Raw genomic sequence first — 15,842 nt, 5'->3', positions numbered from 1 at the left:
GCTGCAAAAATGGTTGGCTGTTAACACGTGACCCAGACGGATCATTAAGAAAGAGCTCAGTGTTGGTTGCATTTCAGTGGGGGCATAACCAGGGGCTGGTGGGGGGGCAGAGGCAGAACTGGCAGACTGTGCCCAGCCCAGGAGGTGATGAACCGTGACGGCTGTGTCTTTCTCACCCTCCAGGTTGTATCCACGCCACGCGAGTGCCCTCAACAACCTCGGGACCCTGACGAGGGACACGGCGGAGGCGCAGATGTACTATCAGAGGGCTCTACAGCTGCACCCCCAGCACAACCGGGCCCTGTTCAACCTGGGCAACCTGCTGAAGTAAGCACCGCGTCTCGGCCTGCTCAGAACCCCCTCCTCCACGCTCGCCTCGGCGAGGTGCCGTTCCCCTCCCTGGAGCCGAGCAGTGAGGATTAGCAGACTTGGGGAGGATGCGATTCTCATCCCAGGGAAACCGCTCCCTCAGTGGTGCAAAGGAGTCTGTCCTGGAGTGCCTTTCTGGATCCCAGCTTCTGGGTGATGGACATAGATTGTACAGGGCGGGACTGGGGAACGGTCCCAGGGCCAGGTAAACTTGGGATCCGCCCAGGTGAGTGTATGGCCATGCGCATCTATGCTGTCACTCTTTAAGGGGGGACCCTGGGATACGGCATGGCACAGCATCGGTTTTTAGGTCAGAGATTCCCCGTGTAACGTAGTGCATACTCAGAGGATGTTTTCTGTAAGAGAGCAGTGAGGCTGCCTGGAGGTGGCCGTGGATTGAGTGGTACCTGTGCAGGTAGCAGCCACTCACAGCCATCATCACTGCTGTGAGCTTGGCTTCTTGCCCTGACGGTGATCCAGAGCCTGGCCGGTGCCACTGAAGGCAAATGTGCAGGGGGACTTGTGTCTTCCATTTGTGCCGATGTGGGTCCGGGCAGTGACGGTCCTAACAGTGGTGGCGGTTATAGAATGTAGCTTCTATATTTTAAAAGCACTAGAGATGGAAATTTAAGACGTCAAAGTGAGTGGCATCAGTGAGTGATGAAGCACTTAGCTGTGTTTGTCTGAATGCTGGCAGTTCATACACTTAGAGAATGGGCTTCCATCTCTCACCTTCTGGAGAGCACACTGGCTGTTGGGGTGCTGGTTCACTGCGTTCTTTGCTCCTCGCCCTGACTGGGTTGTTTTGCAGCCTCGCTAACTGAGCAGGATGCTTCTTCCTCAGCTCTCTGTTCTCTCCTGCCTTTCATGTGTTCACTTAGATATTGGTCCTCCTCGTGCTCGCTTCGGCAGCACATATAGTAAAATTGGAACGATATTGGTCCTCCTTATTAATGTGGTTGTTAATGCATATTTGTTTTTAATCTCTTGTGATCACAGAGCAACCTGTCATGCAGAGTGACAGGTGTCACCCCAGTCTGAAGTTTAATGTCTTTAAAAAATTATTTTGAAGGCAGAGTGACAGAGAGGGGGAGAGTAGAAACAGTGATGTTTTCCACATCCTGGTCCATTCCTCAAATACTCAAAACAGGCTAGGCTAGGACAAAGCCAGGAGCCGGGAACTCAGTCTGTGTCTCTTGTGTGGGTGGCAGGAACCCAAGTCCTTCAGCCATCCCCTGTGTCCTCCCTGGCACCTTACATGAGACTGCATCAGATATGTGAAGCAGCCGAGACTCTTAGCAGGGGCTTGAATAAGGGATGCACAACAGCTGCGCCTGAAGTTTTCTGTTTAAGACTGACTGTCCACATGCTGGAACACAAAATCGAGGAACACTTCACTAAAATAAGTAAATAAATAGCAAAAAAGTACAATGAAAGGGAAAGAAACCAGGTATGAATCAACACAAACGAAATAAACAGTGTTTCAAATTAGATAGCATGGATGGTTAAAATCTGAAAATCTGATAGACTTTGGAACAAGGAAAACCAGTTGAGAACAAAGAAATGCACAGTTGTAGCTGAGAAAACACTGTATTACCAGGAAATTCCTCTTAAAAATAATAGTAGATGTGGCGTAGTGGGTAAAGCCACCACCTGCAGTGCCGGCATCCTATATGGGCACAGGTTCAAGTCCCGGCTTCTCCACTTCCCATCCAGCTCTCTGCTAAAGTCTAGGAAAGCGGTGGAGGATGGCCCAAGTCCTTGGGCCCCTGCACCCACATGGGAGACCAGGAGGAAGCTCCTGGATCCTGGCTTTGCTTTGGCTCGGCTCCAGCCATTACAGCCATTTGGGGAGTGAACAAGTAGATGAAGACTCTCTCTCTCTCTCTCTCTGCCTCTGCCTCTGCCTCTTTGTAACTCTGCCTTTTAAGTAAATAAATAAATCTTTAAGAAAAATTATAGCAAATCAAAAGTTGTGAGGAAAATGGCTTCTAGTTATTGTGCACAGCTAGATGTGGCTGGATGCGAGGCTATTATTGACTCTGCGACATTTGGAAGCACTTTTTTTGTGTGAAGTTCTAAGGACTGTGTTTTCAAATCATCAGTACTTGTACAAGCGGACTTTGAAAGTTCGTAGAAAGTGGTATTAAAAGATGAATTTATTTTTGTATAAGAAATTAAAATCCATCAATGATTTTTCCATATGCATGGGTTTCAACAAATGTTTGCACCAAAAATTTTTCTTAAACTTTTCCAAATACCCTCATATCTGTCCTGCCCAGAGCCCGAATACCTTGGTGGCTAGACAACATCCTGTCAGTGCCGTTCTGAGTCCCTGGATCATATAGTAGTACTGGTTTCAGAGACCTTACAGCTGAGTGTTTTATCCAAAGATGCTCACTACCATGGCAAATATGGAAGTCACAAAGTGACCTTTTGTGTTTGCAGTGCCATGTGTCCCACGGTGGCAGTCATGACCCTGTGCTGAATGTGAGAGTGCAGGCCGAGAGTCCTCCTACCCAGACCTGAGCAGTGATGGTTAGCGGTTAGCCTAACCTTCCATTCACAGCTCCTATCTTGCCGCTGTTAACAGCTCTGTTCAGTCCATATGCATTTAAAGCACAAGGAAGTGTGGCTTGGAGCTTGGCAGTGGCTGTTTTCACAGCAAAGGATTATTGGGCAACCAGCATGAGATGTTCTCTCTCCCTCTCTTGTGGTAAAATGATCCGAAGCAGCAGCCTGGCTTTACATTTGCAGGAGACTCTAAAGTTTCTGAGTGCCCGTTTCCTGACACCCTCTTATTGAGTCTTTAGTGACTAGGCAAGAAGAAACACTGAGATCCCAAGAGGGAGGTACCAAGTGCTGGTTGTCCCCAGCAATCTGCAGCCCAGTGGAGCTTTTGTTTTTTAAAGAATTGGTTGAGAGGCAGAGTTAAAGAAAGAGAGACAGCAAAGTCTTCCATCTGCTGGTTCACTTCCCAGATGGCTGCGATGGTTGGAGCTGTGCCGGGCTGTAGCTTCTGTGGTTTCCAACGTGGGTGCACGAGACCAAGCATTTGGGCTTTCTTCCACTGCTCTCCCAGGCATATCAGCAGGGAGCTGGATCAGAAGTGGAGCAGCCGGGATTCAAACTGGTGCCCTTACGGAATGACAGTATCACAGGCTGTGGCTTTACCCGCTAAGCCACAGTACTGGCTCAGTGACTGTATCTTAATACAAGTGCAGCTTAGACTCCAGTAGATTAATAAATATATTTAGACATGTTCATTTGTTTATATATTTGAAAGGCACAGAGACACGGAGGGATCTTCCATCTGCTGGCTCACTCCCCGAATGCCCACAACAGCCAGACCTGGGCCAGGCTGAAGCCCGGAGCCAGGAACTCCATCCCGGTTTCTAGGTGGCTGGCAGGGACCCAATACTTTAGCTATCACCTGCTGCTTCCCTGGGTGGGAAAAAATGTTGAAATTCATACCTAAGGAGTCTTCAGGAAGTATATAGAAAATGTGCATTTTTAGAAAACTGTGCACAAATTTCTATTTCTGGGCGCCAAAAAAACTTATTTTTTTCTTAAGACATTTTTATTTATTTGAAAGGCTGAGTTACAGAAGGGTAGAGGCAGAGAGAGAGAGAAAGAGAGGTCTTCTATCTGCTGGTTCACTTCCCAGGTGGCTGCAACAGGAGCCTCTTCCAGGTCTCCCATGTGGGTGCAGGAGCCCAAGGACTCAGGCCATCTTCTACTGCTTTCCCAGGCCACAGCAGAGAGCTAGATCAGAAGTGGAGCAGCTGGGATTCTAACTAGTACCCATATGGTTACGGGCACGCAGGTGACAGCTTTACCCCGCCTTGTGCCCTCAGTGCCAGTCCCTAAACTTAGCTTTTAATTCCATTTTTCCATGAACTCTTTGAAGCTCCCCTGTCCTCTTGAGCCAGCAGCAGAAGGTGAAAAGCATGAAGAGGCTTGGTAAATTTGGTTCATCTTGGTCTGTTGTACTCAAGATAGGCGTGCTGTTTTTCTGCTGAGTTAGCTTATGAGTCACTGTGATAACTGGTTAAAATTCTGCCCTCTTTTGTAATGCGAAACTTAATTATAATTCTCAGAACCCAAGTGGTGTCTTCAGATACGCGCAGTTTTCAATTTGATCTTCCAGAGAGGAAAGTACTCTCATTCTTCCTGTTCTGTGAGTAAGGGCAGTAAGGTTGGGAGAAGGCGAGCAGTGTGCCTGGGGCCCTGCGTGAGCACGTGGAAGACGTGCAAGTGGAAGCCGCCTCTGCCTGCCTGATCCCCCTGAATCCAACCCCACACTCAGCTACCTCCTGAGGCCCATTGCAAAACCAGATTACAGGCGACAGTAGGTAATGAGATTGTAATTTCAGAATTTTTTTTTTTTTTTTTTTTTTTGGACAGGCAGAGTGGATAGTGAGAGAGAGAGAGAGACAGACAGAAAGGTCTTCCTTTTTGCCGTTGGTTCACCCTCCAATGGCCGCTGTGGCCAGCGCATCTCGCTGATCTGAAGCCAGGAGCCAGGTGCTTCTCCTGGTCTCCCATGCAGGTGCAGGGCCCAGGGACTTGGGCCATCCTCCACTGCCTTCCCGGGCCATAGCAGAGAGCTGGCCTGGAAGAGGGGCAACCGGGATAGAATCCGGCGCCCAACCCGGCACTAGAACCCGGTGTGCCGGCGCCGCAAGGTGGAGGATTAGCCTGTTAAGCCACAGCGCCGGCCGTAATTTCAGATTTTCAAATAGACATATATAAAGTTTGTTATTTATTTTATCTGAAAGGCAAAGAGAGAGAGAGAAACCTCTCACTCACTGTTTCACTCCCCAGATGTCTACAGCAGCCAGGCCAGGCCAAAGCCAGGAGCCAGGAACTCCATCCAGGTCTCCAGGTGGCTGGCAGAGACCCAGTAGTTGAACCATCATCTGCTGCTTCCCTGAGTATGCATTAGCAGGAAATTGGGTTTGGGAATGGAGTCAAAACTGGAACCCAAGTACTTCATGTTATGTGGGATGTCTGTGTCCCCAGCAGGGTCTCAGCCACTGTGCCACATATCTGCCCTGGGGAGCTGTATTTTTTTTTTTTTTTTATTTGACAGGCAGAGTGGACAGTGAGAGACAGAGAGAGAGGTCTTCCTTTTTGCTGTTGGTTCACCCTCCAATGGCCGCTGCGGCCGGCGCATCTCGCTGATCTGAAGCCAGGAGCCAGGTGCTTCTCTTGGTCTCCTATGGGATGCAGGGCCCAAGCACTTGGGCCATCCTCCACTGCCTTCCCGGGCCATAGCAGAGAGCTGGCCTGGAAGAGGGACAACCGGGACAGAATCCGGCACCCCAACCGGGACTAGAACCCGGTGTGCAGGCGCCGCAAGGCGGAGGATTAGCCTGTTTACGCCACGGCGCCAGCTGGGAGCTGTATTTTAATACATGAAAACTATATGAATTTTAGTAGCACTTTATTAAACCCTGGTTTATCCAAATTATTGTTTTTATCAAGTGTTATTAAACCTAATTTGAAAAATTTAATATGTAAAAATTAAAATTTTAGTGGAGTGCATTCTTTTATTGTACCGAATGCTTGAAATCCAGTGTGTATTTTACCCATGGGACATCTCAGACAAGCCGCATTTCACATGTTCACTTGGGGTTAGTGGGTGATAGAGGGGACAGCAGAGGTGCTCACCAACAGCCTTGACTTTGACAGGAGTGAACCTCTTCGTCCCGGCTGGTGGCTCTGTGTAAGATGGGATCCAGTCGGAGCCTCCCAGCAGCTCATTGGAATCGTGGAGTGCCTTGTCAGACAGCTTGAGCCCTGTTTGCAACAGCAGACTCCACTGAGCGCCATGCAAATCTGCTTGGCCCCTTTCATCTCCGTTTTGCTGGACTTTGAAGCTAAGCCGTTCTGATTCCGTGCAGCATGGGGGCAGTGTGAGAGGTTGATAAGGGACAGCTTTCCACGCCAGCATTCCTAATTTATATTAATTATCACTGGCTTTGCTTGCAGCCTAAAATGTCAGAAAAGAAAGGTTGGAAATATGCAAGATTAGCATAAAGTTTTTATGGATGACTAGAGCAGGAGTCCCTCACGGCTCGAGAGGATATAATAGAATATTGAAATTCAGGATACGGGGAGCTGTTTGGTGGTGAATGCCGGATCACGTAGTTGCTGGTGTTTGTTACGGAAATGAAATATGAAAAGAAGCCCATCACGAGTGGTGCCATGCCTCCCTCATTGCCAGAGCGGCCCTCCCTGCGCATTACAGAATGGAGGTGTTGTATGTACGTCACAGTAAATCTCGCAATCAGACACTCCGAGGAACGTGTAATATGATGGGCAGTAGTTGAACCACATGGAAGATGAATTCGATACAGCACACGTTTAATTTTCTTTAGTTGGATCTTCTGGAAAATTGAATTTCTAAAGAATAGTAGGGTACAGGAAGAAGGGTATCTCTTATCTTTAAAATAAATGTTAGCACTAGGGATATGTTTTCTTATAGTGTTGGCACTAGCCTCATAATCTTTACTTTCTAAAAAGAAAGCTTATACATTAGAAAGTGCCATCCTCTCGGCTTCTTAACTGGAACCCCAGGAGCACAAAATGCCAGCCACCTCTTCCTCGTGGCGACGTCTCAGTAACCAGGTTCCCCTGAGACGTGCCACATCCAGGCCCAGCCCAGAGCACCTCCCCTTCTCTTCTTTTCTTTTCTTTTCTCTTTTCTTTTCTTTTCTCTTCTCTCCTCTCCTCTCCTCTCCTCTTCTCTCCTCTTTTCTTTTGTTTCTTATTCCTTCCTTGCTTTTCTTTCTTTTTTTTCTTCTTTTTTATGTTTTTGTTTATTTGAAAGCCAGAGTTACAGAGAGGCAGAGGCAGAAAGAGAAAGGTCTTTCATCTGCTGGTTCACTCCCCAAATGGCCAGAGCTGGGCCCATCTGAACCAGGAGCTGGGAGCTTCTTCTGGATCTCCCACATGGGTGAAGGGGCCCGAGGACTTGGGCCATCTTCCACTGCTTTCCCAGGCCCTAGCAGAGAGCTGGATCAGAGCTGGAGTAGCTGGGACTTGAACCAGTACCCATATGGGATGCGGGCACTGCAGGTGGCTTTACTACTATGCCCCAGGGCAGCCACCCCCCATGTTTTTCCACACACACCTCTGTCTTCAGCTCTACCTCTCCCGGCCTACTTGCCTGCTCCCTTGTACTTTCTCACTTTCTTCCTACCTTCCTTTCTTCATCCCTTCATTCCTTCTTTGAAAAGGAGAGAGACAGTGAGCCTTCACTGCTGGTTTATTCCCCCAAAACGCCTGCAATAGCCAAGGCCAGGCTGGACCAAAGCCGGAGCCAGAATTCAATCTGGGCCTCCCACATTGAGTGGCAAGGAGCAAAGTACCTGAGCCGTCACCAGCCACTTCCAAGAGAGTGCATTAGCGGGAAGCTGGAGTCCGGGGGAAGCCAGGACGGACACTCGGGCGCTCCAGTGCTGGATGTGAGTGTCCCCACAGCGGCTCCACTTGCTGCCCCAGAAGCCTGCGCCCAGGTCTCTCCCAGCCCTTTCGCAGCCTGGTCCAGCATCACATCACATCCTCATCGCTGCCATCCCAGAATTTCTTGCCTGGCCTTCCATCGATGGCAGGCACATGAGCTGCAGAGGAATGACTTCCCAGTGCCCACCAGCCTGAGCTAGCATCTTTCATGAATGCAACAGCCGAGGCGGTGACCTCATCGTCTGCATCCTTCCCGCCACGGCTCTGCCCTGGGCCAGGCACCACCCTGGCTGTGACACTGGCTTCTGATCCCAGAGGCCTTTCCGCTCTCTGCCACCTGACCTCTGAAATGTCCCGTCTGATCTTCACCTCTTAGTTCCCCCACAGTTCTCCCCCGGCCCTGTCCCACTCCACTTGACCTTGGAAAAGGGGTGCGGCTGTGGCCCACACCTCCCAGCTCCACTTGATGTCCAGTTGTCTTTATTTTTGAGCTTGAGCTTGAACTTGCCATACCTGCTGTTGACTGTTGTTAGGGTCTCTGTCCTGTCCGACTTCCGTGTTCATGGTCTATACCCCATCTCTGGTTTATCTGATCTATCTCAGTGACATGCATGACATCAACTTGGATGCCTGGATCAGGATTTCTCAACTTATTTTTTTCCATCGTCTTGCCCATCCTGCCTCATAAGAAACCTTTTTAGGCTGGCGCCGCGGCTCACTAGGCTTATCCTCCGCCTTGCGGTGCCAGCACACCGGGTTCTAGTCCCAGTCGGGGCACCGATCCTGTCCCAGTTGCCCCTCTTCCAGGCCAGCTCTCTGCTGTGGCCAGGGAGTGCAGTGGAGGATGGCCCAAGTCCTTGGGCCCTGCACCCCATGGGAGGCCAGGATAAGCACCTGGCTCCTGCCATCGGATCAGCGCGGTGTGCCGGCCGCAGCGCGCCTACCGCGGCGGCCATTGGAGGGTGAACCAATGGCAAAAAGGAAGACCTTTTTCTCTGTCTCTCTCTCTCACTGTCCACTCTGCCTGTCAAAAAAAAAAAAAAAGAAAAAGAAAAAGAAAAGAAACCTTTTTAGATATTTTCCTAATTGGCCACTCTCCAATTAAATCCTTAAGAATTAGATGTGTTAGGCGGGGTGGATCTTTGAGAGACACGGTAGCTCTATCAGCCTGCATTTCAGATAAATAATAATAAGTAAATAGAATTGGAAAGGGAAGAACTCCTGCAGTTCATTTCAAGTTCAGTTTCATTCTCATGGTCGTTATCCATGGCTGAATTATCTTGGAAATGAGAATGTTCACCTCTCCCCAAAGCACGGAGCGCTGGCTGCGTGTAAACAGATTGCTAATTGTTATGAATTTTTTGGAGTGGCCCTGCCGCACCGCAACTGCTCTCGTTCCTGCTGTGACCACTGATGAGCTGAGCTTGAAGTAGGCTGAAACCCATAGCGTGCTTTGCAAGGAAAGGACCGGTTCCCCATTTGTTCTCTCGCTGTGACAGCTGCAGTGAGCCCTGCTGAGGCCAGAAGACAGCGGTCACTCTGCTGGAAGCCCTGTGGGCGAGAGCAGGCGCTGAGGAACCCCTGGCTTTGTTTACCTTCTCTGGAAGGAATTGGAATGTCATCATTTTCTTTGCTTGCACAAATATTTCCGGCCGGTGCTGCAGCTCACTTGGCAAATCCTCCACCTGCGGCGCCAGCACCCCGGATTCTAGTCCTGGTCGGGGCACCGGATTCTGTCCCGGTTGCCCCTCTTCCAGTCCAGCTCTCTGCTGTGGCCTGGGAAGGCAGTGGAGGATGGCCCAAGTGCTTGGGCCCTGCACCTGCATGGGAGACCAGGAGAAGCATCTGGCTCCTGGCTTTGGATGGGCACAGGTTGTAGCAGCCTCTGGGGGGGGGGGGGGGGGTAAACCAATGGAAAAGGAAGACCTGTCTCTCTCTCTCTCTCTCTCTCTCTGTTTCTCTCTCTCTCTCTCTCTCTCTCTTTCTCTCACTGTCTAACTCTGTCAAAAATTTAAATTAAATTAAAAAATAAAATATTTCTGGCAGAGCGTGATCAAGCCCAAGAGCTTAGGCTCCCTGTCCTGACAACCACTTTCCCACCGTCACCTCCTCCTTCCTGGAGTGCTTTGCCTACTCGTCCCCTTGACCTTCTGGGCTGGCGAATCGAGTGGAATGATGTAAGGTAGAGGTTCAAGAAGGGATGATTCCGTTAAAGGAGTAAGAGAAACTTACTGTTGGAAGTTCCTTTCTGTGCGTATTGTCTTACTGCAGGGCACGGAGCACCTAGATCAGAGCAGGCCAGCATGGCCCGAGCGCGGAAGCTCGATGTTGTATGCAGGTTGTTAGAGATGATCAAAGGCTTTCCACGGTGGAGGGAAAAAACTCTCTGTGGGCCAGAAAGAGTACCAGGGAGGGCGGAAAGCGGACTGTGCACGTTCTGTGTCGCCACTGACCCAGCCCTACCTGTGGCCTCCAGGGTGTGTCCCAGCAAGCTCTTTGGGGAGGCGAGGCTCATCTCCAGGGCTCCTTGTCTTTTCCCAGGCTCCTTACCAGGGCTGCTGGCCTCCCTCGTGCTTTAGCCTCCCCGGGACCGGACCCAGCCTGGTGCCTTCACACACAGTGGCATTGTGGACCCTCTGCCTTCCAGGCTAAAGGAAGCAACTGGTGTTGGACAGGTGATGCCCAAGTCGGCACAGCCTGGGGACAGGCATGGTTTCTGTCATTACAGACAGGGAGTCCGGCTAGGAGAGGCCATGGCTGGGAAGCTGGGAGGAGACCTCTGACTCCATCTCTTGCGGTGGCATCTGCCATCCCGTGTGCTCTCCTAGGGACCCCACACAGGGAGAGCTGGGTGAGCTTGAGTCTCAGCTCCACCGAGCACTGGTGTGTGACCTTGGGAACACCAATTCATCCTGCAGTGCCTCCACTTGCTCTTGTCGAATGTGGGAACCAGATTCATGACTTCATCCTTCGTGGATTCTGAGTGGAGTAGTTCATTAAGCACTTAACCTAGGACCCAGCACCCGACACAGATGGATAATCTTCAGCCACGATTAATTACACTTAGCCTGGGTGTGTAATTGAAAATGAAGCTCAGGCTCTCATTCTAAAATCCATAATGAATCAGAAGTACTCTGTGCGTTCTCCCCTCCTGCCCCTGGGTATCCACGTACAGTGTTCCACCCGAGACTCGGTTCCTTTCTCTTGAGTGGAAGAGATGGGACCAAGTTACTCCACAGTCCTCTCTAGCTACAAGAATTTGTGGCTTTGTCTTTCAATGATGACTCCTGATTTCTTGTCTCTGAACAGAGGGGTGAGTAGGAGACCAGCCGAGAACTCGGAAGTTGTTTCTCTGTCCGTAGGCAATGCTTGCCCTGTGGCAGCTCTGCCTTCAAGGAGAGAGCAGTGGGCCTGTGGCTGGAGAGAGAAAGGGGGCTGGCATTTGATGTGTCCTCCTACGGCCGGATACTCTGGGAAGCCTCTGCCCGTGTTCCTGGGACCTGCAGAGGCAGAATCACATGCAACTTCCCAGATTTGCACGTGGAGGCTCAGAGCTAAGACATCTACCCGCCCTGAGATACGGGCCGTGCATTACCTAGGTTGTCGAAGGGGCCTTTCCCTGCGGAGTAAATGAGTCTTAGCTGAACCAGGATGTCCTTAGCTGCTGCCTCGCCGAGGTCCCAACCAGAGAGCACTGCTTTTCTGCTTTCCTTCAAGTCCCCAGAGGACACGTTATAAATACTTATGTGCTCTTTGAAGTCATGCTGGCCTGGCCCCAGTCCCCAGCCTACGTCCGTGCTGCTAGGGCAGGCGTTCTGCAGGTGCAGAGCGGTGACCTCATCGAGCTGACCACCCAGGCACCGGGGGCCTTCCAAGGTGCAGTTGCAGGAGGGGACTCGAGACTGACGCTCCCTGGGGACCTGCTCTGGGCATCCCCTGGCAGAGGGCTTGATACGGGCTGCCTCTCCGTTTCTGTCCTCCCGTGCCTGCACGGCTCTCAACTTCCCTCTTTCCGTTCCTCAGCTTCCAGCTGGAGGCAGCGTGGCAGGTCGGGGGCTGTGACCTGCTCTCTGAATTTGACCTCTAATGAGAATGGTTTTGACCTGGAAAAAAAAAAAAAACACTTGCCGTTGTTCACCATGTGTATGGCTCCTGCAAGAAGTCAAACAGAAAAATTAGGGTGAACCGCAGTACATGAGTGTTGTGCTTCCATTGCATGTCGCAGAGGTATTCTCAGTGACCTTGAACCCACGCTACACAGGATACAATCTAGTTCTCTCTATGTAAGACCTAGAAGAGGCCGGCGCCGTGGCTTAACAGGCTAATCGTCCGCCTTGCGGCGCCAGCACGCTGGGTTCTAGTCCTGGTTGGGGCGCCGGATTCTATCCCGGTTGCCCCTCTTCCAGTCCAGCTCTCTGCTGTGGCCCGGGAAGGCAGTGGAGGATGGCCCAAGTGCTTGGGCCCTGCACCCACATGGGAGACCAGGAGAAGCACCTGGCTCCTGGCTTTGGATCAGCACGATGCACAGACCGCAGTAGCCATTGGAGGGTGAACCAACAGCAAAAAGGAAGACCTTTCTGTCTGTCTGTCTGTCTGTCTCTCTCTCTCTCTCACTATCCACTCTGCCTGTCAAAAGAAAGAAAGAAAAAAAAAAAAAAAGACCTAGAAGAGCCATAGGAAAAAATGGGTCCCCTCGAAAGATCACCTTGGTTAGATGTTTACGGTTTGACTCTCACGATCCAGTTTTTTAAGAAGAGCTGGTGAAGTCTGCACAGAGAAAATCATAATTGTTTTTATTGGTGGGAGGCATCGTTTGTGGATCCAATGGCAACAGAACACCCTGACAAAGGGATTGTAATTAAGAGGGCGGAGCAGTGCTCCAAGTTCACACTGTGGTTAATGGGAAATTTTACTGCTGCCAAATGGCTCGCCAAATCCGTTTATTTCTGTGAGTGGAATTTCTGAAATTCTCTCCAAATGTCAACTCTGTCTTCGGAGCAAGCATCTGCTTCCAGTTGAAATCAATGTGTCATGAGACCCTCGATGGGAACCCAGAAAGTTTTCCAAACTGACAGACTTCACAGGTTCTTAATTACTGGAAGAACATGCGCCGGAGCTTCTTTGCTTTTGCTCAATGTCTGTCGTGGGAGGGAACAGACCGTTGAGATGATGCAAATGTTTTTACTGAACACACAGGAAAAACAATCCCACGGCCGTATAACCGAAGGGAACATTCCCTGCGAAACCACAAATGTGTAATGGCAAAATTTGCACGTTATGAACAAGAGCTAATTTCTCCTTTATGTGTCTCTTCTGAGTCGGGGATAAAGATTCTACTGGCCCCAGGAACCCATCCTGGGGAAATTCTAGCCTTCTGGAACTTCCTGAGGGAAGCTTGGGAAGAGAGTAGGATTTGGCCAGAAAGCACTGGGGGCTTGTGTGGGTAACCCCGCGGCTGAGACGTGGGTGCACAGCGGAGGCCCTTCACACAGGAGCTGTGATGAGAAGGGAAACTGTCCTGGTGCCACAAGCACCCACGTCCCCTGTGTCCAGAGGAGCCCCCCATGGGCCGAGCACCCCTGCCACCCTTGTCTGGGCTCAGAGTCCCAGGGAAGTGCCTTCTCTATTCGCAGCTCCCAGTATCCTGTCCCACTGAGCCCCGACCCAAGGGACAGTGATCAGGCAAAGCCCACAAACAAGCACAGGCTGAAGACTCCCACACACACACACCTCCAGGAGAAGCACCTGAGGGGCTTATTGAGAACCTTGAGTCCAGGGCTTGCGTCCTGGGCCCTGCCCCAGACCTGCTGAGCACCTGTGCAGGCACGGAAAGTGCAGGGCTGTTCCTCTAAGGGGGAAATGAAGACAAAATATTTACGGTCTGGGGCCAGTGCTGTGGTGGGTAAAGCCGCCACCTGCTGTGCCAGCATCCCATATGGGCACCGATTTGAGACCTGGCTGCTCCACTTCCGATCCAGCTCTCTGCTGTGGCCTGAGAAAGCAGTAGGAGATGGCCCAAGTCCTTGGGCTCCTGCACCCACATGGCAGACCCAGAGGAAGCTCCTGGCTTCAGATTGGCACAATTGCAGCCATTGTGGCCGTCTGGGGAGTGAACCAGCGGATGGAAGACCTCTCTCTCTCCCTCTCTCCCACTCCCTCCCCCTCTCCCTCTCCCTTTCCTTCTCCGTCTCCTTCTCTCTATGTAACTCTTTCAAATAAATAAGTCAAAAAAATATTTACGGTCATGGGTGGTTAGCAGTCAGCAGCTGGTGACCCTAACAGAAATGCAGGTGGCTAATGGGAGCCCTGGTAGTCTTGCCTGCTTTCCCACCTATCAGGGGGCCCCCACATAGACCCATCGGTGCTGGGTGAGCCCTGGAACAGAAGCTCTGAGAGACCTAAGTGTACCCCTCTGAGTCTCCATGCTCACAGTGGGTCCACGGTTAACTGGACATGGTGTGTACTGAGGTTTGCTTGTGTCTGTTTATTTCATTCAAGCCTTTATTTATTTGTGTATTTACTTTAAATGCAAACTAACAGAGAGCGAAAGATAGAGTAGAGGAAGCAAGAGCTCTTTAACCTGCTGATGCACTCCCCAGATGACTTCAGTGGCCAGGGCTGGGCCAGACTAAAACCAGGAGCCTGGAATTCCATCCGGGTCTGTCACCTGCAGGGGCCCAAGCACTTAGGCCACCTGCTACTGCGTTCCCCAAGTGCTTTAGCAGGGAGCTGAGTCGGAAGCAGAGCTGCCACACAAACCAGTGCTCTGTGGGAAGCTGATGGTGCAGGTGGCAGTAATGCTGTCTGCTCGAGCCATAAGGTGAGGATACACACACACACACACACACACATGGTTAGGGGGTAAGAGAATAAAGAGAGATATCTTGGGAGATACCTTTCCCTCTGCTAGTTTACTCCCCAAATGGCTGCAACAGCTGAGGCTGGTCTAGGATGAAGCCAGGAGCCAGGAGCTTCTTCCAGGTCTCCAACTTGGGTGCAGGGGCCCAAGGACTTGGGCCATCTTCCACTGCTTTCCCAGGCTACAGCAGAGAGCTCATTTCAAAGTGGAGCAGTCAGGACTGGAACTGTTGCCCACGTGGGTTACTGGCATTGTAGACGGAGGCCTAACCTGCTAGGTCTATAATACCAGTCCCTAGCAAATGCTTTCATAGCAGGAATTCCCTGTGTACTCTCATTGCCCAGGCAACCCCTGCACCAGGGCAAAGCCTCCCCTTTCTGTGGTCATTACGCCAGCAGATTGGTTTGGGACCATCTGCATGGCATCCATGTTTGTCTGACAGAATTTCAGGGGGTGGTAACTCTTTGTAACTGGTGTTATTTTATGCTTAATACGAGGCTATGAATTTAGGCATGCTGATTATCATATTGCCAGTCTTTTATGGTATTACATATAAAGAAAGTTAACTCTGACATCTGGATTTTTGTGCATGGTCTGAAATGCAGACAACTGTTACTTAGTAAAGACTTCCAGAAGTCTCATATTCTTCTTGATTTTACAGATTAATTCAGGGGGCTCACATTGTGGTGTAGTGGGTTAAAGCCCCAGCCTGCAGCACTGGCACCCCATATAGGCGCTGGTTCGAGTCCTGGCTGCTCCACTTCTGATCCAGCTCTCTGCTAGGTCCTGGGAAAGCAGCATAGGATGGCCCAAGTCCTTGGGCCCCTGCACCCATGTGGGAGACCCGGAAGAAGCTCCTGGTTCCTGGCTTCGGATCAGCACAGGTCTAGCTGTTACGGTCATTTGGGGAGTCAATCAGTAGATGGAAGACCCCTCTCTCTCTCTCTGGCTCTACCTCTCTCTGTATCTCTGTCTTTCAAATAAATAAAACAAATGTTTTTAAAAAATTAAATCCAACAAGATAACGTCCCACTGGCAAAGCTCGGCGTGGGTTGGGTTAGGAAGCATCTGTACTTGGGATCTGTCCCTTGGATTTAGTGTAGTGTTTGGTAGACCATTGCTCACCACAAAACACGTGTCT

The 15,842-nt window shown here is 50.7% G+C and overlaps 1 protein-coding gene across 4 annotated transcripts in view; it reads left to right on the top strand.

Annotated features, from left to right (window-relative positions):
* TMTC1 (transmembrane O-mannosyltransferase targeting cadherins 1) overlaps window positions 1-15,842 on the top strand; it is a 243,968-nt gene that overhangs the window by 190,593 nt on the left and 37,533 nt on the right. For all 4 annotated transcript variants that reach the window (XM_062195022.1, XM_062195020.1, XM_062195023.1 and 1 more), the window contains one exon: window positions 184-327. In XM_062195022.1, the coding sequence (XP_062051006.1) occupies window positions 184-327 (144 nt within the window). The remainder of the gene's footprint in view (window positions 1-183; window positions 328-15,842) is intronic.

The sequence above is a fragment of the Lepus europaeus genome, chromosome 6 (genome assembly GCF_033115175.1).
Source record: "Lepus europaeus isolate LE1 chromosome 6, mLepTim1.pri, whole genome shotgun sequence".
In the NCBI taxonomy this organism is placed as follows: domain Eukaryota; kingdom Metazoa; phylum Chordata; class Mammalia; order Lagomorpha; family Leporidae; genus Lepus; species Lepus europaeus.
This window is presented reverse-complemented; position numbering and strand designations above follow the sequence as displayed.